Source organism: Leucoraja erinacea, chromosome 24, assembly GCF_028641065.1.
Source record: "Leucoraja erinacea ecotype New England chromosome 24, Leri_hhj_1, whole genome shotgun sequence".
NCBI lineage: Eukaryota > Metazoa > Chordata > Chondrichthyes > Rajiformes > Rajidae > Leucoraja > Leucoraja erinaceus.
Genome location: NC_073400.1, coordinates 28,348,865 through 28,368,612, shown reverse-complemented (window position 1 = coordinate 28,368,612; position 19,748 = coordinate 28,348,865). Strand labels below are relative to the sequence as shown.

The 19,748-nt window shown below is 46.6% G+C and overlaps 2 protein-coding genes across 3 annotated transcripts in view; both read left to right on the top strand.

Annotated features, from left to right (window-relative positions):
* The window catches only part of LOC129708864 (epidermal growth factor receptor kinase substrate 8-like protein 3), a 36,746-nt gene extending 30,987 nt beyond the window's left edge, over window positions 1–5,759 (top strand). Inside the window, exons 17-19 of the mRNA XM_055654902.1 lie at window positions 984–1,094; window positions 2,641–2,756; window positions 5,489–5,759. Of these exons, the coding sequence (XP_055510877.1) occupies window positions 984–1,094; window positions 2,641–2,756; window positions 5,489–5,540 (279 nt within the window). The 3' untranslated portion in view covers window positions 5,541–5,759. The remainder of the gene's footprint in view (window positions 1–983; window positions 1,095–2,640; window positions 2,757–5,488) is intronic.
* A 6,619-nt stretch (window positions 5,760–12,378) lies between these two features.
* The window catches only part of LOC129708862 (ras-related protein Rab-21-like), a 19,942-nt gene continuing 12,572 nt past the window's right edge, over window positions 12,379–19,748 (top strand). Inside the window, exons 1-4 of one of the 2 annotated variants that reach the window (XM_055654900.1) lie at window positions 12,381–12,484; window positions 12,578–12,718; window positions 15,379–15,438; window positions 19,369–19,476. In XM_055654900.1, the coding sequence (XP_055510875.1) occupies window positions 12,482–12,484; window positions 12,578–12,718; window positions 15,379–15,438; window positions 19,369–19,476 (312 nt within the window). In that variant the 5' untranslated portion in view covers window positions 12,381–12,481. Of the gene's footprint in view, window positions 12,719–15,378; window positions 15,439–19,368; window positions 19,477–19,748 lie in introns of both variants that reach the window. The other variant, XM_055654901.1, reaches the window with a different exon arrangement.

Here is a 19,748-nt window from a genome sequence, read left to right as displayed (position 1 = left end):
TTGTCTGACTCGCTGAGTTACTCCAGTTTTTAGTTTAGAGATACAGCGCGGAAACCGGCCCTTCGGCACACTGGGTCTGCTTTGACCAACGATCCCCGCATATTAACCTGGAGTATTGCCATAGAGGGAGTACAGAGAAGGTTCACCAGACTGATACCTGGGATGTCAGGACTTTCATATGAAGAAAGACTGGATAGACTTGGCTTGTACTCGCTAGAATTTGGAAGACTGAGGGGGATCTTATAAAAACTTACAAAATTCTTAAGGGGTTGGACATGCTAGATGCAGGATGATTGTTTCCAATGTTGGGGAAGTCCATAACAAGGGGTCACAGTTTAAGGATAAGGGGGAAATCTTTTAGGACCGAGATGAGAAAAACATTTTTCACACAGAGAGTGGTGAATCTCTGGAATTCTCTGCCACAGAAGGTACCGAGGCCAGTTCATTGGCTATATTTAAGAGGGAGTTACATGTGGCCCTTGTGGCTAAAGGGATCAGGGGGTATGGAGAGAAGGCAGGTACAGGATACTGAGTTGGATGATCAGCCATGATCATATTGAATGGTGGTGCAGGCTCGAAGGGCTGAATGGCCTACTGCTGCACCTAATTTCTATGTTTCTATGTTAACACTGTCCTACACACACCAGGGACAATTTAAGCCAATATAGATACCTGTACGGGAGGAAACTGAAGATCTCGGAGAAAACCCGCACAGATCACGGGGAGAACGTATAAGCCGATCTCCAGGTGTTGCATTCGCGGCAAGGCAGCAACTCTACCGCCACGCCACCATGTCGCCCTAAATATAGTGTCTATATATTCGGTTTAAACCAGCATCCTTCCCACATTAAACATATTCACCAGATTTCTTTGGATTGGCGTAATCCCACTGTAACTCTGTTAAGGCGCCCCGATCTTTTCGCCGCGGTTTCCCGCTTGTGTAATGTCTGCCTCCCTCACGCAGAGTTCTCGTGTCTTTCCAGGTGCTGGAGGCCTCAAAGCAGTGGTGGAAAGTAAAGGACAGGAACGGCTCCATCGGCCACGTTCCCAACAACATCCTACACTTTATGGACCAGGAAGAAGCAGCTTCTTCGGTAGGGGATCTGCAATCACACTTTACAATCACCCCACTCTTTCAAATCTCCACTCCTACAGTGTAGGAAGGAACTGCACATGCCGGCTTCAGCTGAAGAAGGGTCTCGACCCCAAACGGTGAAGAAGTCTCAACCCAGAGATGCTGCCTGTCCCGCTGAGTTACTCCAGCATTTCGTGCCTATCTCCCACTTCTTCTATTAGAAAATCTTGCAGTTCCCTTTTCAATCATTCAAGTTCAAGTTCAAGTTAGTTTATTGTCATGTGTCCCTGTATAGGACAATGAAATTCTTGCTTTGTTTCAGCACACAGAACATAGTAGGCATTTACTACAAAACAGATCAGTGTGTTCATATCTATATTACTAAAACTCTGTTCTTGACCGGTTTTGGCGATCTGTGCTGCGATTTCCGAGAGAACGCCGCCACCTACGGCCGTCATTTTTGGCCACCTCGCTCAGAGCCCCCCTCCGCCGTATGTGTGCCGAGGATTTTTCCCGTCGATGAAATATGACAGAGATATTAATGTTTTTACAAAATTCCCCATTCCCTCTGCTGCCCCCGCTGGAGGTAGGGGAAGGGACCATAAAACCAGGAAGTGGTGTGCCTCAATTAGTCTCTGCAAGCTGGAGCTCTGTCAATTAGTCTCTGTCACTCTGAGCTCTGAATGACACTGAACAAATGTTTACAGCACTGTGAGTACCCTTAATTTGGTTTGAAAATGAAAATATAGTTAGTTTGAAGTAAAAAAGCACTGCCTGCAAATGGTTGTTTGGGTTGAATTAAAAAGGCACTCTCCCTATCTGTCTCTCTCTCCCTATCCCTCTCTCTTCTCTCTCTCTCTCCTCTCTCTCCCCCCTCCCTCTCTCCCCCCCCCTCCCCCCCTCCCCTCTCCCTCCCTCCCCCCCCTCTCCTCCCCTCTCCCCTCTCTCCCCCCCCCCCCCCTCCCCCCCCTATCCCTCTTGCCCTCTCTGTGTCTCTCTGTCTCTGCCCCTTCTCTCTCTGCCCTCACTAACCCTATCGGACACACACTAGCGTCCATTTACAATTTTACTGAAGCCAATTTGCCTACAAAGTCAAACCTATACATCTATGGAGTGTGGGAGGAAACCGGAGCACCCGGAGAAAACCCACGCAGGTCACGGGGAGAGAATACAAACTCCATGCAGACGGCACCCGTAGTCAGGATCGAACCCGAGTCTCTGGTGCTGTGAGGCAGCAACTCTACCGCTGCGCCACCGTGCCACCCATTCTCTGTCCATGTATGGCCAACCCCTTGCCTCTCACATGTATCAAGGATCAGTGTTCTCCTAATTTTCTGTGCAAGGCCATTAGACAATAGACAGTAGGTGCAGGAGTAGGCCATTCGGCCCTTCGAGCCAGCACCGCCATTCAATGTGATCATGGCTGATCATCCCCAATCAGTTCCTGCCTTCTCCCCAGAAAAGTTAGAAAGGTAATTGAGTATGAAATGTACAACCATATGCCCACAGATTTGCCCTGTGGCCTGGCTGCTGTGATCTTTAATCTGGCTTCTATTGTCTTGTAGCACATGGATTACAGCCGTGGATTCCAACATCCCCCCAGGCCTCCATCTGCTCAGCTGCCGTCGAAGCACCCAAGTGAGGTGGCAACGTGGCTCCACGGCAAAGGATTTTCCAACATGTAAGGAAAGATGATGCAGGTCCATCACCGATTTTCCGGCACCCTTGGTTCCAGCGCCTTTCTGGATGTTCGGTTTTGCAAGGACCGACAGATGCCACGGCCTCCGAGAGGAGTCCAACGCTAACCGGGGCGGTCCGCCTAGTCCGCCGTGGGGCCGCGATACCGGTCCGCAAAGTCAGCCGTGGAAGTCGGCTATGGGAACGGATCTGCCGGCTCTGGCCGAGCTAGAGTTCCAGAGCCCCGGCCGCAGGCGGCAAATTCGACCCGCCGATCGGCCGCGGAAGTCCTGATGAGGTCGACAACGGCCGCCTCACCCGGCCTAGGGACCACATTTTCGGGGGAACTTCCAGGAGAGGGAGGGGGGGGGGGGATTTTGTCCGGATTAAAGGGGACATAGGGGCGGACCACCAGTTGCTGGAAAATCGGTGGTGGACCTGTACAACACTCTGAACTCAATCACTTTCCAAACTGACACGTGTTTTGGTTTAGGACAGTTAGTGCAAAAATATTACTTCGTTTGGACAAAGCCCCAATCACTCCCCGTCAATTCTAAACATTTTGAATAAAGGATGGGTGACGTTTCGGGTCGGAACCCTTCTTCAGTCTGGGACTGGAGTCTAAAGAACGGTTCCAACACAAAACGTCATCTATCCATTTTCTCCAGAGATGCTGTCTGACCTGCTGAGTTACTCCAGCAATTTGTATCTATCTTGGGTATAAACCAGCATCTGCACTTCCTTTTTTTAATCACATCTATAACAGTACTTGCTGTTCTGATAATCAAAGTAAGTAATAAGAGTGTACACAAAAAAGCTGGAGAAACTCAGCGGGTGCAGCAGCATCTACGGAGCGAAGGAAATAGGCAACGTTTCGGGACGAAACCATAAGTAATAAGAGTGTTTAGTTTAGAGATACAGCATGGAAACAGGCCCTTTGGCCCATCATCGATCACCTGTTCATGCTGGTTCTATGTTATACCACTTTCTCATCCACTCCCTACAGGCTGGGGACAATTTTTTACAGAGGTCAATTAGCCTGCAAACCTGTCTTTGGGATGTGGGAGGAAACCGGAGCACCTAGAGGAAATCTACTCAGACACAGGGAGAATAGACAATAGGTGCAGGAGTAGGCCATTCGGCCCCTCGAGCCAGCACCGCCGTTCAATGTGATCATGGCTGATCATCCACAATCAGTACCCCCCGTTCCTACCTTCTCTTCATATCCCCTGACTCCGCTATCTTTAAGAGCCCTATCTAGTTCTCTCTTGAAAGTATCCAGAGAACCGGCCTCCACCGCCCTCTGAGGCAGAGAATTCCACAGACTCACAACTCTCTGTCCTCATCTCCGTCGGCAAACTCCACAAAGACAGCATCCGAGGTCAGGATCGATAATTTTCACTCTCTGCCAGAAGTTGTCCCCACTTAGCTGTACTCTTCTCTCCATGTGAATTGAGCCCATCTACACTAACACTATCCTACACACACTTTACTCAGGGACAATTTACTCTTATACCAAGCCACTTAACCAACAAACCTGTACGTGTTAGGAGTGTGGGAAGAAACCGAAGATCGCGGAGAAAACCCGTGCGGTTTACGGGGAGAATGTACAAACTCCGCACAGGCAGCATCCGTAGTTGGGATCGAACCCGGGTCTCTGGGGTTGTAAGCGCTGTAAGGCAGTAGCTTTACCGCTGCGCCATCGTGTCGCCCTCTATCACCATGATGCTGATTTATCTTTCCCTCTCAACCCCATTCTCATCCCTTCTCTCAGTAACCCTTGGCACCCATACTAGTCAGGAACTCAGGCCCAGTCTATATGTCAATAACCATTTGACTGAAATTATCTACACATTTTGCCTTATTGCTAATCGTGGCTGCTGGTTGTGTGTAGAATTAGCAGCAGCATGATAATGAATAGAGCTCGAAAACAAACCTGTTGTAGGGTCTATGGGTGCAGAGGATGAATAATGATATTGGCATTTGAGGCAGCAAAATGGCGCACCTGGTAGGACTGCTGCCTCACAGCGCCAGAGACCCAGGTTCGATCCTGACCTCTGGTGCTATCTGTGTGGAGTTTGCACGTTCTCCCTGTGACCACGTGGGTTTTACCGGTTTCCTCCCACATCCTAAAGATGTGCGGCTTTGCATGTTAATTGGCCCTCTGTAAAGTTTCCCCTAGCGTGCAGGGAGTGCATGAGGAATAAGTGGGATAGCATAGACCTTTTTAAGGCAGAGATAGATAGATTCTTGATTAGCACGGGTGTCAGGGGTTATGGGGAGAAGGCAGAATGGAGTTAGGAGGGAGAGATAGATCAGCCATGATTGAATGGCGGTGTAGACTTGATGGGCTGAATGGCCTAATTCTACTCCCATCACCTTATCACTAGTGTGAATGGGCGACTGAAGGTCAGTTCGGACTCAGCGAGCCAAAGGGCCTGTTTCCATGCTGTATCTTTTATTGGTTCATTGTTACATTTCCTCTCTTCTTTCGTGTCAGCCAAGGCTGGGTTAAGAACAACTTTCGAATATTTCAATCAATTAAAAGTAAATAAGAATGCAATCATTTTGCAATCAGAGTTCAAAATTAGTTTTATGAAAATATCTGACAGAAATGAATAGTATTTATTACAAGACAGAGGTCGCATTTAGTCATTAGTTCGGCCCAGAGTTAAAAATAACACTGTAAAATATTTGATGTCAATAATATTTCTGTTTTCCTTTTGAACCTATTAGTGATCCAATCAGCCAGCAACGTCCATGGGAAATGACTCACAGAGATTATTAGAAGAACTGCAGTCTGCACAAGAAAAACAATTTAAAGGCAGACATCGTGTATTTTGTGACTTGGACATCCCTGTTTGGATTCCTAGCTCAGTATTTATCTATAAACATTGTTTAAGAGATGGAATGGATGATTATGTGTGGGAAGGAACTGCAGATGCTGGTTTAAGTCGACAATAGACACAAAAAATTGGAGTTACTCAGCGGGTCAGACAGCATCTCTGGAGAAAATGAATAGGTGACGTTTTGGGTCAAGACCCTTCTTCAGACCTGTCAGACCTTCAGGTTTAAAAAGGGTCTCAACCCGAAACGTCACCCATCCTTTTTCTCCTGAGATGCTGCCTGACCCGCTGAGTTACTCCAGCTTTTTGTGTCTGTCTGCGATAAGATTAATATGCTGAACGTTTTCTTACAAATCGATAGATGCAAGCAGGGGTTTTGTACCTGTGGCTGAATCGATGCTTGAAGTCACCAATCCAACACCGCATGTTTCAGGCCAAAGAAATGTGTTTGAAGTTTCACGCATTTCATTTTCTGTTTTATGTTCCAAAAAAATCTAAAATGCATTTAAATCAAAAGCTGACCATTGACAGGGAATCTTCTGTTAAAATGACAGCAAACTAATCAGTGAGTGTGTAAGGTGTGAAAGTGAGGTGAGCAGGGGTGGCAATAATGTGAAGGAAGGAACTGCAGATGCGGGATTTCACCGAAGAGAGACTCAAAATGCTGGAGTAACTAAAGCCTCTGTCCCACTTTCCCGAGTTGCTCACGAATTCTCCCGAGTTTTCCCCTTGATTCAAACTCGGGGAATGTCCGTAGCGAGTCCATAGATATTTCATAGCGGCTCGTAATGCCGGCCGTAGGTACTCGGGGCATCAGGTAAGTCGGGACGTTTTTTCAGCATGTTGAAAAATGTCTACGAGTAAATAAAATAGCCCCGAGTACCTTTGGCTGGCTATTACCGTAATTCTCTGAGTTTGAATCAAGGGGAAAACTCGGGAGAATTTTTGAGTAACTCGGGAATGTGGGATAGGGGCTTTAGCGGGTCAGGCAGCATCTCAGGAGATAAAGGATGGGTGCCATTTAACATAGGAACGCTTCTTCACCTGACTGTAGGCAGTGAGAATGAACCTGCAGGTATAAAGCATCTTTCATAGTTGCACAACAACCAATTCATCTCAAAGCTGATCGAATACTTTGTAAATTTAGTTTAGAGATACAGCACGGAAACAGGCCCCTCGTCCCACCGAGCCTGCATCGACCAGCGACCCCCGCACATTAGGATTATCCTACACACACCAGGGACAATTTACAAATTTACACCAAGCCAATTAACCTACAAACCTGTACGTCTTTGGAGTGTGGGATGAAATCGAAGATGCCGGAGAAAGTCCATGCAGGTCACTGGGTAAAATGTGCAAACTCCGTACAGACAGCACCCGTAGTCAGGATCGAACCTGGGTCCCTGGTGCTGTGAGGCAGTAGCTCTACCGCTGCGCCATTGTCCTGCCCAAAAGCTGAATCGGCCAACTCCTGTGATAGATTAGCGATAAATAGTTTGCTTGGTAGCTCAAAGAGCCAGCACGGTGGTGTGGGCTGAATGGCCTGCACGATGATATAGCACCAAACACACAGACTGGGAAGGTTGAGGTGTTGTGTTGGAAGGAACTGCAGATGCTGTTTGAACCAAAGATAGACACAAAATGCTGGAGTAACTCAGCGGGTTCAGACACCATTTCCCCTTGACTCTCAGTCAGAAGAAGGGTCTCAACCTGAAGCATCACCTTTTCCTTCTCTCCAGGGATGCTGCCTGACCCGCTGAGTTACTCCACCGTTTTGTGTCTATCTTCGGTGTAAACTAGCATCTGCAATTCCTTCCCAGACAGTTTGAAGAGATAATAGGCCAGTGTAAATTACCCTTGGTGTCGGAGGGGTGGGGCAGGGCTTGGAGTTGATGAAGGTGCAAGTGTAAGATTAGAATTAGAATTACATTTTGATTAATTCAATTAAATTTTGATTAATTAAATTAAATTAAAAATTAGAATAAAATTAAAATTAATAGACTTGGCTGCTTTGGGCAGGTTTCCAAATGCTGCCACCCTATTATTCTTTACGTTGAAGAAATTAAGAATATTATATTTTCCAGCAACAGTAGACCAAACATACGAGCTCTATTCAGCAAAAGTTATTGATCTTGAAAAAGATAATAAAACTAAATGTACAATAATGCCTCATTTATTTCTATTTACTTTCAATGATTCCATTCTTTTTTACCCTTTCAAAGATTTAACTATTTAGTCTTTTTTTATTAATCTAATGTTTCCAAGTTATTTAGTTTATTTTCCTTTATTGTGATTTTGTGTCTAAATTTGTTTCATTTTAATCTCTCAATTTTGGAGACGTATTGTTTTCCTTTACATTCAAAATAAAACTCATTTGCTTTTATGTGGGTGGATGTGTGTGTGTGTGTGTGTGTTTCTATGGACGACACGGTGGCACAGCGGTAGAGTTGCTGCTTTACAGCGACTTACAGCGCAAAAGACCCGGGTTCGATCCCAACTACGGGTGCCGCCTGTACGGTGTGTGTAACGTTCTCCCCGCGACCTGCGTGTGTTTTATCCGAGATCTTCGGTTTCCTCCCACACTCCAAAGACGTGCAGGTTTGTAGGTTAATTGGCTTTGCATAAATGGGGATCGCTGGTCAGTGCGGTCTCGATGGGCCGAAGGGCCTGTTTCTATCTCTATCTCTGAACTAAACTAAACTGAACTGAGACACCCTTACCTCCCTCCCTCACCCAATTCTGATTCCAGGAAAGGTTTATCTAGTTTAGTTTATTGTCATGTGTGCATAGGTACAGTGGAAAGCTTTTTGTTGCGTGCAAACCAGTCAGTGGATTAACTATAGATGATTACATTCACGCTGTCCACAGTGTACAGATGCAGCAACAAGGGTGTGACGTTTAGTGCACGAGAGAGTCCAGTAAATTCCGATTAAAGATATCAGGGTTTACAGAATTCAAGAGATGAAGTCAATTACCTTAGACCTTGGATTTATCTTCACCTAATTTAAAATTATTCATTCCAATGCACCTGGTTAATTGCAATATCTTCCAGTTTTCACTTCCTAATTCACACACTATTTAAAAAAAGGAAATTATAATGATGTATTAATAACTGCATAATGAATCAACGATTGTATCTGTACTGCTTCCTCATGCAGAACTAACAAAACAAATGGTGACTTTTGGTGCCAATATCCATCTTCTTGTCACCTGCACTTTGCACATCTTGGGGTCGTCTCCTCTCTTGCTGGATCACCCTGCATCCATCTCAGGGGATGAAGTAGTAAACATCCATTGAAACCCTACACATTCCCACACCTATCAGGACAATACTATCTCCCATCCCGCCTCCTGTTAATCTTCCTTTCATTTTTTACAGCATCAGATTAGTGCATCCAGCACGTTAGTGTTTGCTCGAGCTTCCACTGTCTGCAGCCTCTCGATTCCCCAGCAATCTTCATTGTAGACTTTAGATATTCAGCGCGCAAACAGGCCCTTCGGCCCACCGAGTCCGCGCCAACAAGCGATCGCCCTGGACGCTAGCACTATCTTGCACGCTGGGGACAATTTACAATTTGATCGAAGCCAATTAACCTACAAACCTGTACATCTTTGCCGTGTGGGAGGAAAGCGGGGAAAACACACGCGATGACGGGGAGCGTATACAAACTCTGTACAGGCCGCACCTGTAGTCAGGATCGAACCAGGTCTCTGCGCTGCGCTGATCGTTGTTGTCAATCTATCTTGCCAGAAGTATATACACTTATGAGAGGTATAGAGACGGTCGACAGTCAGAACCTTTTCCCCAGGGTGGAAATGTCCAGCACTAGAGGGCATAGCTACAAGGTGAGAGGGGGTAAGTTTAACGGAGATGTGTGGGGCAAGTTTTTTTACACCGAGTGTGGTGGATGCCTGGAACGCGTTGCCAGGGGTGGTGGTGGAGGCAGATATTATAGTGGCATTTAAGATGCTTTTAGATAGGCACATGGAAGTGCAGGGAATAGAGGGATACGAATCATGTACAGGCAGATGAGATCAGTTAGCTTGGCAGATGTTGTGGGCGGAGGGCTTGGTCCTGTGATGTACTGTTCTGTGTTCTATTTAAGAGACAGAATGAGTGTATGCAAAGTGGCTACTTATTCAATAATACTGGTTCTATTATTAGTCAATGGCAATAACCACAAGACGTGTTTGTCAATGTGTGCAGTGAGGGTACATAGACTTGGGTTGTGTCAACTGGCAGGATTCTTTATCCTTTATTAATGAACGTTCGACATTCGTAACACGGGGAACAGGGCAGCACAGTGGTAGAGTTGCTGTCTCACAGCGCCAGAGACCCGGGTTCGATCCCGACTATGGGTGCTTGTCTGTACGGAGTTTATACATTCTCCACATGACCGTGTGGGTTTCCTCCAGGCGCTCCGGTTTCCTCCCACACTCCAAACACGTGCAGGTTTGTAGTTTAATTGCCTCCTGTAAATTATAAACTGTCCCTAGCATGTAGGATAGAGTTAGCGTGTGGGGTGATTGCTGGTTGGTACGGACTCGATGGGCCGAAGGGCCTGTTTCTCCAAAGTCTGAAGTCCAAAACAAAGTTTTATGAAACACTAGTGAACAATCAGTTGGCACAGATTGGTTAATTCGAGTCACCCGACTTTGGGAAAGATATTAAGGCATAGTGTATGATAAATTATACTTCAGACGAGGGAATCCAGCTTTTGTGGAAGATATCCAAAAACGGGACATTATGAAAAATCACAATTCATATCATGAATGATTTTGATTGATGATACGAGGAGAAGCTATTTTTGAGCGACGGAATGCTTGATAGTTGTGAGGCAAAGTCACGGCAAAAATATCCAGTGGTCATCCCATGTAAAAGTATCAAACTAAAGGTGGCACGGTGGCGCAGCGGTAGAGACAATGCCTTACAGCGCCAGAGACACGGGTTCGATCCGTAGTCTGTACGTTCTCCCCGTGACCTGCGTGGGTTTTCTCCAGTTTCCCCCCAAACTCCAAAGACATACAGGTTTGAAGGTTAATAGACAATGGACAATAGGTGCAGGAGTAGGCCATTCGGCCCTTCGAGCCAGCACCGCCATTCAATGTGATCATGGCTGATCATCCCCAATCAGTACCCCGTTCCTGCTTTCTCCTCATACCCCCTATCTGTAAGAGCCCTGAAAGTGTCCAGTGATTAATTGGCTAGGTATAAATGATAAATTGTCCCTACTCTGTGGAGGGTAGTGTTAGTATGCTGTTATTCTTAAAATTCTCAAGGGATTGGACAGGTTGGTTGCAGGGAAAATGTTCCCAATTTTGGTAAAGTCCAGAACTAGGGGTCACAGTTTAAGAATAAGGGGTAGGCCATTTAGAACAGAGATGAGGAAAAATCTTTTTCACCCATAGAGTTGTGAATCTGTGGAAGCCAATTCAGCGGATGTTTTCAAGAGTTAGATTTAGCTCTTAGAGCTAAAGAAATCAAGGGATATAGGGAGAAAGCAGGAACGGGGTACTGATTTTAGATGATCAGCCATGATCATATTGAATGGCGGTGCTGGCTCGAAGGACCGAATGGCCTACTCCTGCACCTATTGTCTATGGATTGCTGGTAGACAAAAATGCTGGAGAAACTCAGCAGGCGAGGCAGCATCTATGGAGCAAAGGAATAAGCGACGTTTGGGGTCGGGATCCTTCTTCAAACTTCTATATATCGCTGGTCGGCACGGACTGGGTGGGCCGAAGGGCCTGTTTCCACGCTGTATCTCTAAACTAAACACCGCTGTTTCTGATCTGGATTATGTTGCTGGCAAGAACTGGGGCAGCAGATTCAATATAAACAAGAATAAAACTCCGGGGATAGACACAAAAAGATGGAGTCAAGGGCAAGAGAGTGGGATTAGTTGGTCTTATTTTTTTTTAATTATGTGGAATTCTATTTGTAATAAAAATGTCCGGCTACTTACAACTTTAGGTGGGTTTGTATTGCCTCCTTGTTGCCAGGGGTAAAAAAAACTATTATTTCTTAAAATGAAAAAAATAAACTTTCTTCAGAATAAAAAATAACGTATACAAAACAAAACTTTCATTTCACTGCACATCTCGTATGTGTATGTGACAAATAAACTTGACTTGACTTGACTTGAAATGTGCAATAACTTTGCATTCATTCCCAATACTTTACATTCAATCGTGAGCTACAGAAGAGATGGGCTGTATATTCCAAGTACAGATGTGATATTTAATGGATCTTTAATAATCCCGTTATTTCTATTACTTGGAGGTCCAAGTGGAACAGGAATTGAGAAGAGGGAGCGAGCAAGTAGCAATTTAACTCCAGAAGTCGCATGTGATGCTAGTTGTCAGAGCGGTGGGGACAGAGGAGAGGGAAGGGAGGGGAGAGGGAAGGGAGGGGAGATGGAAGGGAGGGGAGAGAGGGAGAGGGAGGGAGAGAGAGAGGGGAGAGGGAGGGAGAGAGAGGGAGAGAGAGAGGGAGAGAGAGAGAGAGAGAGAGGGAGAATAGAGGGGAGAGAGGGGCGGGGGGAGGGGGAGAATAGCGGGGAGAGAGGGCGGAGGGGCGGGGAGAGTGAATAGCGGGGAGACAGGGGGGGGAAAGGGGGAGAGGGGAGAAAGGGGAAAGAGGGAGAATAGAGGAGAGAGGGAGAAAGGGGGAGAGGGAGAGAGGGAGAGAGGGAGAAAGGGGGGGGAGAATAGAGGGGAGAATAGAGGGAGAGGGGAGAATAGAGGGGGAGGGGAGAGATAGAGGGGGGAGGGGAGAGAGAGTGGGTGGTGCCAGCGCAGTTATCATCCACTTACACATCAGCTGATTTCTACCTGCATTTGGGACGAGAGCGCCATCTTAAAATAAAAAACACACACGCCAATGGTGGGTTGCGGGTTATCTGCCGCCAGTTAAACAGCCGCCCTCAGGGTGGCGGACTGTGATTTGGGCTCTGATGAGATTTCTCCTCCCTGCCAGATTGTTGTCATGGCGGCAGCCGCTAGCAAGAGCTACTGTTTCAAAGTGGTGCTGCTGGGGGAAGGCTGCGTGGGCAAGACCTCGCTGGCGCTGAGATATTGTGAGAACAGGTTCAGCGACAGACACATCACCACCTTACAGGTGAGTGTGGGCTCCATGTCCCTGTCCCCTTCCTCCTGCTACTCGATACACCGGGCAAATGGATACAATGTCGCGCCTGAAACTAACTTGTAACTAACACGCCGCTCTTGTGCTAGTTTCACTGTCGTCTCGTTGAGTTTCACTGTCTATATCACTCTTTACCCTCCACCCCACAGCCAACAATGGACCATTGTGGGCTCCACATTTCCCTAATAATCGTCACTTTTTGCTTATCTTTCATTTGTTCCTTCTATATTCCCGGTCCCCCTGACTGTCTGAAGAAAGGTCTCGAAAGGCGTCCGGAACGCCACCTATTATTCCTTTTCTCCCGAGATGCTGCCTGTCCCGTTGAGTTGCGCCAACATTAGGCAGGCGTATGTCTTTGGTGTAAACCAGCATCTGTAGTTCCTTCCTATACAAGTAACAAACTGTTTTGTAACTAACACGCCACTGTTATACTAGTTACAGATGCTGGTTTACACTGAAGATAGCCACAAAGTTTTGTACATTTTTTGTTCCTCTTGTCTAGTTAGCAATTGTCTAGTTAGCAATTGTCTAGTTAGCAACTTTCACCCAGGGCTGTAAATTTACCATCGCCTCTGGTTCGGGTCTGGATGGAAAACCAAATCTGATTTTCGCTCCATTTGTAGTGAAAGGTAATTTAAGTTAGCGCAAACTGCCGGTGTAATTTAAAGAATAATGTACGGCCTTGGCATAACTCAGCTCTGTCATTTATTGCAGGTTCAGATTTCACTTGAGCTGCTATCTTTCCCAAAGTGTTTAAAGCAATTTTCAAATTTGTCTCACTCATTCACTCCTATTAATTTTCAGTCGCAACAAGTCTCCACTGACCTCCACTGTGTGGCAGAGAATTCCACAGATTCACAACTCTCTGGGTGAAAACATTTTTCCTTAGGCCTGAGATGAGGTCAAACTTTTTCACCCAGAGAGTTGTGAATCTGTGGATTCTCAGCCACAGACGGCAGTGGAGGCCAATTCATTGGATGTTTTCAAGGGAGAAAGCAGGAACAGGGTACTGATTCTGTATGATCAGCCATGATCACAGTGAATGGCAGTGCTGGCTTGAGGGGCCGAATGGCCTACTCCCGCACCTGCTTTCTATGTTTCTAAGACTCCTTCAGATCGCTCCCATGAGTAAAGTCATTTAGGTCGTTGTTAATCAGTCTCGGTTTAGGCAATTGTTTTTTAGACACTATATTTTTGACTTGTTTTGTCTACATTTAGTACACCAGGTAGTAATCTCTTTAATTTGTGTGGGCAGAAACTGCAGATGCTGGTTTACATCAAAGATAGACACAAAATGCTGGAGTAACTCGGATGGACAGGCAGCATCTCTGGATGGAAGGAATGGGTGACGTTTGAAAAAGGGTTTTTAGAAGGATGAGAGGGGATCTCATTGAAACATATAAGATTTTTACGGGCTTGAACACACTAGAGGCAGGAAACATGTTCCTGATGTTGGGGGAGTCCACAACCAGGGGCCACAGTTGAAGAATAAGGAGTAAGCCATTTAGAACGGAGACGAGGAAACACTTTTTCTCACAGAGAGTGGTGAGTCTGTGGAATTCTCTGCCTCGGAGGGCGGTGGAGGCAGGTTCTCTGGATGCTTTCAAGAGAGAGCTGGATAGGGCTCTTAAAAATAGTGGAGTCAGTTCCAGAACCAGGGGCCACAGTCTTAGAATATAGGGGAATCCATTTAAGACTGAGGTGAGGAAAAACCTTTTCACCCAGAGAGTTGTGAATTTATGGAATTCCCTGCCACGGAGGCTAGTGGAGGCCAAGTCACTGGATGGATTTAAGAGAGAGTTAGATAGCGCTCTAGGGGCTAGTGGAGTCGAGGGATATGGGGAGAAGGCAAGCACGGGTTATTGATAGGGGACGATGAGCCATGATCACAATGAATGGCGGTGCTGGCTCGAAGGGCCGAATGGCCTCCTCCTGCACCTATTGTGTTTTGACCCAAGACATCACCCGTTCCTTCTCCCCAGAGATGTCGCCTGTCCAGCTGAGTTGCTCCAGCATCTTTTGTGTCTTAATCTCTACAATTTGTTTTGTAACCTGCACAATGCCAATTCTTTGTACTGTGGCATTTAAAGTTCGAAGTGAACAATGTTGTGGATGCACTTTTAGTCAGCAGTAGATCATCCGGTCCAAAGATCTTCATTCAATTTCCCCGTATTGTACAGAATTCTTTTCTTTTTTTGAATACACAGTTTTTAGTCTCCCCCTGCATTATTTAGTTGTAATACAGAACATGCTGATCAAACTGGATCAGTGAGGAAAGACGCAGAGTTTCAAGGTGATGTTTTGTGCAAACACCCTGTCCCTGGAAAGCAGCCTTCAAATAAATGTTGAAGAAGGCACTGCAGATGCTGCAAAAATCGAAGGCTGACAAAAATGCTGGGGAAACTCAGCGGGTGAGGCAGCATCTATGGAGCGAAGGAAATGGGCAACGTTTCGTCCCGAAACGTTGCCCATTTCCTTCGCTCCATAGATGCTGCCTCACCCGCTGAGTTTCTCCAGCATTTTTGTCAGCCTTCACATAAATCTCTTTTGACTGAATGGTGATCCTTTGAAACGGCTTGCAACTTCTATTTCAAGTTTAAAATAGTCAAAAAAATGCTGCTTTCTTATTTTAGGCATCTTTTTTGACCAAGAGGTTGAATATCTGTGGGAAGAGAGTGAATCTTGCCATATGGGTGAGTAAGTTACTGATTACCACAAGTTCAAGTGAGTTTGTTGTCATGTGTCCCAATAGCACAATGAAATTCTTGCTTTGCTTCAGCACGACAGAACACAGTAGGCATTGATTGCAAAACAGATAAGTGTGTCCATATACCATTATATAGATATATATACACACATGAATAAATAAACTGATAAAGTGCAAATAACAGATAATGGGCTGTTAATGTTCAGAGTTATGTCCGAGCCAAGTTTAATAGCCTGATGGCTGTGGGGAAGTAGCTATTCCTGAACCTGGTCGTTGCAGTCTTCAGGCTCCTGTACCTTCTACCTGAAGGTAGCAGGGAGATGAATGTGTGGCCAGGATGGTGTGGGTCTTTGATGATACTGCCAGCCTTTTTTGAGGCAGCGACTGCGATAGATCCCCTCGATGGAAGGAAGGTCAGAGCCGATGATGGACTGGGCACCACATAACAATGATGAGACTTTATTGACATCAGTACCTATGTGGCTAGTCACAGTGACATTTTTTGTTTTGCATTCAATCCAGTAAAATCATACTTACAAAAGTACAACGTTTGTAGTGTTATTATAGGTGACTATTGTAGTTTCATAATTTAGGAATGGTGTCATTTTAATTGTCTGAAGAAGGGTCTCGACCCGAAACATCAGCGGGCCAGGCAGCATCTTCTCTTCAGAGATGCTGCGTGGCCCGCTGAGCTAACCTTACCCGAAACGTCGCTTATCCATGTTCTCCGTGGATGCTGTCTGACGTGCCAAGTTACTTCGGTATTTTGTTTCTTTATGGGCCTGTCCCACTTGGGCGTTGTTTGCGCGTCATTCACGCGACATAATTTACGCATCACGATGCGCGCATGGCGTGTGGTGAGACGTGCTGGTGTAGGCAGTGGCGCGCGCGGTGCACCGGGATTTTCAAAATCCTCACGCGCTACCTGCGTGACGCGCAAATAACGCCCAAGTGCGACGGGCCCTTTATCGTTACTAAACTTGGGTCAATGCTGTTGTACCACATTCCACTAACAATTTGTGCGTGCGCAACAGTTGAAAATTCTGCAGAATATCCGTGTTGTAGTTTTAGAGATTCAGCGTGGAAACAGGCCATTCGGCCCACTGAGCCCGCACCAACCAGCGATGCCCGCACACTAGCGCTATCTCTCTCTCACACACATATACACACACACACATATACACACACACACACATATACACACACACACATATACACACACACACATATACACACATATACACACACACACACATATACACGCACACACACATATACACGCACACACACACACACACACACACACACACACACACACACACACACACACACACACACACACACACACACACACACACACACACACACACACACACACACACACACACACAAACACACACACACACACACACACACACAGACACACACACACAAACAGACACACACACACACACACACACACACACACACAGACACACACACACACACACACACACACACACACACACACACACACACACACACACACACACACAACACACACACACGACAATTCATGACTTTTACCAAAGCCAAATAATCTACAAACCTGCACGTGTTTGGAGTGTGGGAGGAAACTGGAGCTCCTGGAGAAAACCCTACGCAGGTCACGGGGAGAACGTGCAAACTCTGTTCAGACAGCACCCGTGGTCAGGATCGAACCCGGGTCTCTGGCGCTGTGAGGCAGCAACTCTACCACCACGCTGCAGGATGCATTCTGTTCAGAACAATTGATTGTACTAAACACCAAATCTCAGTGGGTGAGATGTGGATTTCCCCCTCTAATTAGCCCTCTAATTCCGCAGCACAATCGGCAGGCAAGAATGTCAGCAATGCCTCCCCACTAAGAGATTATGTGTGTCTTACATGTGATCCTGAGTTGAATTAAGGTGCAGGTGATGCAGAACTTGTTGCAATGTGGAACAGTAACTAGAACTGGGCTACAGTGAATCCAATCGTACTTTATTGTCGCATGTACCTATGTACAGTGAAATGTTTAGCATGCAAGCCGATTAAATCGTGTAGCAGACCTCACTCACCGAGGCAGTACACCACAAGTGTCCTCATGTTTTGGCACCGACAAGTTCCAAAAGTTCACTGCACAGTCCTATCTAATGGTTAGCACAACAACAAGAAGATTTTCACTGTACCTCGGTACATGTGACCATAATAAACTTTGCAGTTAAATATCTTTAACATGAGCCGTGATCTCCGCCCCGGGAAGTGAATCCTAAATATTTAAAACCAGGGGCCTGCACGGTGGCACAGCGGTGGAGTCGCTGCCTCACAGCGCCAGAGACCCGGGTTCGATCCTGACTACGGGAGCCCGTCTGCATGGAGTTTGTACGTTCTCCCCGTGACCTGCGTGGGTTTTCTCCGAGATCTTCGGTTTCCTCCCACACTCCAAAGACGTACTGGTTTGTAGGTTAATTGGCTTGGTTTGAACATAAATTGTCCCTAGTGGGTGTAGGATTGCATTCGGGTGCTGGGGGTGGGCGCGGACCCGGTGGGCCGAAGGGCCTGTTTCCGCGCTGTATCTCTATACTAAACTCTGACCAAACCTGGTCACATCTGCATCTGGTGCATCTTCCCAATGGAAGATCATAACACTCTGGAGAAAGAATAGCAGGTTTCCTCCTTGTGACTGGCCCAGATATAATGTGCTTCCTTTAGATAAAGGAGCGTGCAAGTGCTTGCCTGAGGTCATGTGTTATTTGCTCAGTCATGTTTGTAGATTTCAACTGCTTGTGTCACACTGCAGCAAATGAGAGTCTCCTTCCACACAGTGCCCAGATTGTGGAACTCTGCTTGTGTCGTTTCAATCCCACCCAGATCAACGTTGCGTGCCTATGTATGTATGTATGTATGTCCCCAAGTTCAAAGAGCAGAATTAGGCCATTCGGCCCATCAAGTTTAGTCTGCCATTCAATCATGGCTGATCGATCTCTCCTCTCTAACCCCATTCTCTTGTGGATGAGAGGGGGGAGAAGAGGGAATGGCTGGGATGAGACTAGTCCTTGGTTATGCTGCTGGCCTTGCTGAGGCAGCGTGAAGTGTAGATGGGATCGATGGTTTGTGTGATGGTCTGGGCTGCGTCCACAATTATCTGCAATTTTTTTGAGGACTGGGATGGAGCTGTTCCCAAACCGGGCCGTGACGCATCCCGATTAAAGTGCTTTCTGCGGAGCATCTGTAGAAGGTGGAGAGGGATGTTGGGCACATGCCGAGCTTCATAAGTCTACTTGGGAAGTAGAGGTGTCGGTGTAGGTGTAGCTTCCTTGGTCGTTGCTTCACTATGGGAGGTCCAGGAGAAGACATCTTTGGTGAAATGTACCCCTAGGAGTAAGTCTCTACTTTGGCACCGTCAATGTGATCTCGGGTTTGTGTACCACTCGCTTCCTGAAGTCAATCGCCATCTCCTTTGTCTTGCTGACGTTGAGGGAAAGGTTGTTGCCTCGGCTCCAGGACACGAGGTTCACGATCTCCGTCCTGTTCTGCGTCTCCTCATCATTATTTGATATCCGGCCCACAATGGTGGTGGTGTCTGCGGATTTGTAAATTGAATTGGATTTGAACATGGCTGCACAGTCGTGGGTGTACAGGGAGTCAGCAGTTATGGGGGGGGAGGGAGGCAGGAGAATGGGGTTAGGATGGAGAGATAGATCAGCCGTGATTGAATGGCGGAGTAGACTTGATGGGCCGAATGGTCACATTCTACTCCTATCCCTTATGAGTGAAGAAGTCGGCCGAGAAGGCATCCTTGAGGAGCACCAGAGTTGAGGATTATCAAAGATTATCAAAATCCATGGCATCTCGCTGGGTTGTTGCCAGTTCCCCAAAGCGGAATGTGTACCTGACGTCTCTTCCTCCCACTCAGGACACTGCGGGACAAGAACGGTTCCACGCTTTGGGTCCCATTTACTACCGAGACTCTAACGGTGCCATCTTGGTGTACGACATCACTGATGAAGACTCGTTCCAGAAGGCAAGTTGCTATGATTTTTAATTTTAACTCGTACGAATGTGTGGTGACCAACATGTGGTGACTTGAGAATCACCCCTGGCAGGGCGCGCGCCCGCCCGCTCTCTCTCTCTCATGGGGAGGTTTTTAAACTTGCAAACACTTCCTATAGTTTAGTTTTGGGTGGGGAATCCCTGATCTAGAAGACCTTTGGAATGCAGAACTATATATTTCTATAGTCCGTTATCACGTGTGCCCAAAGGGACAATGAAGTTTGATTTGCCACAGTCTCTCCA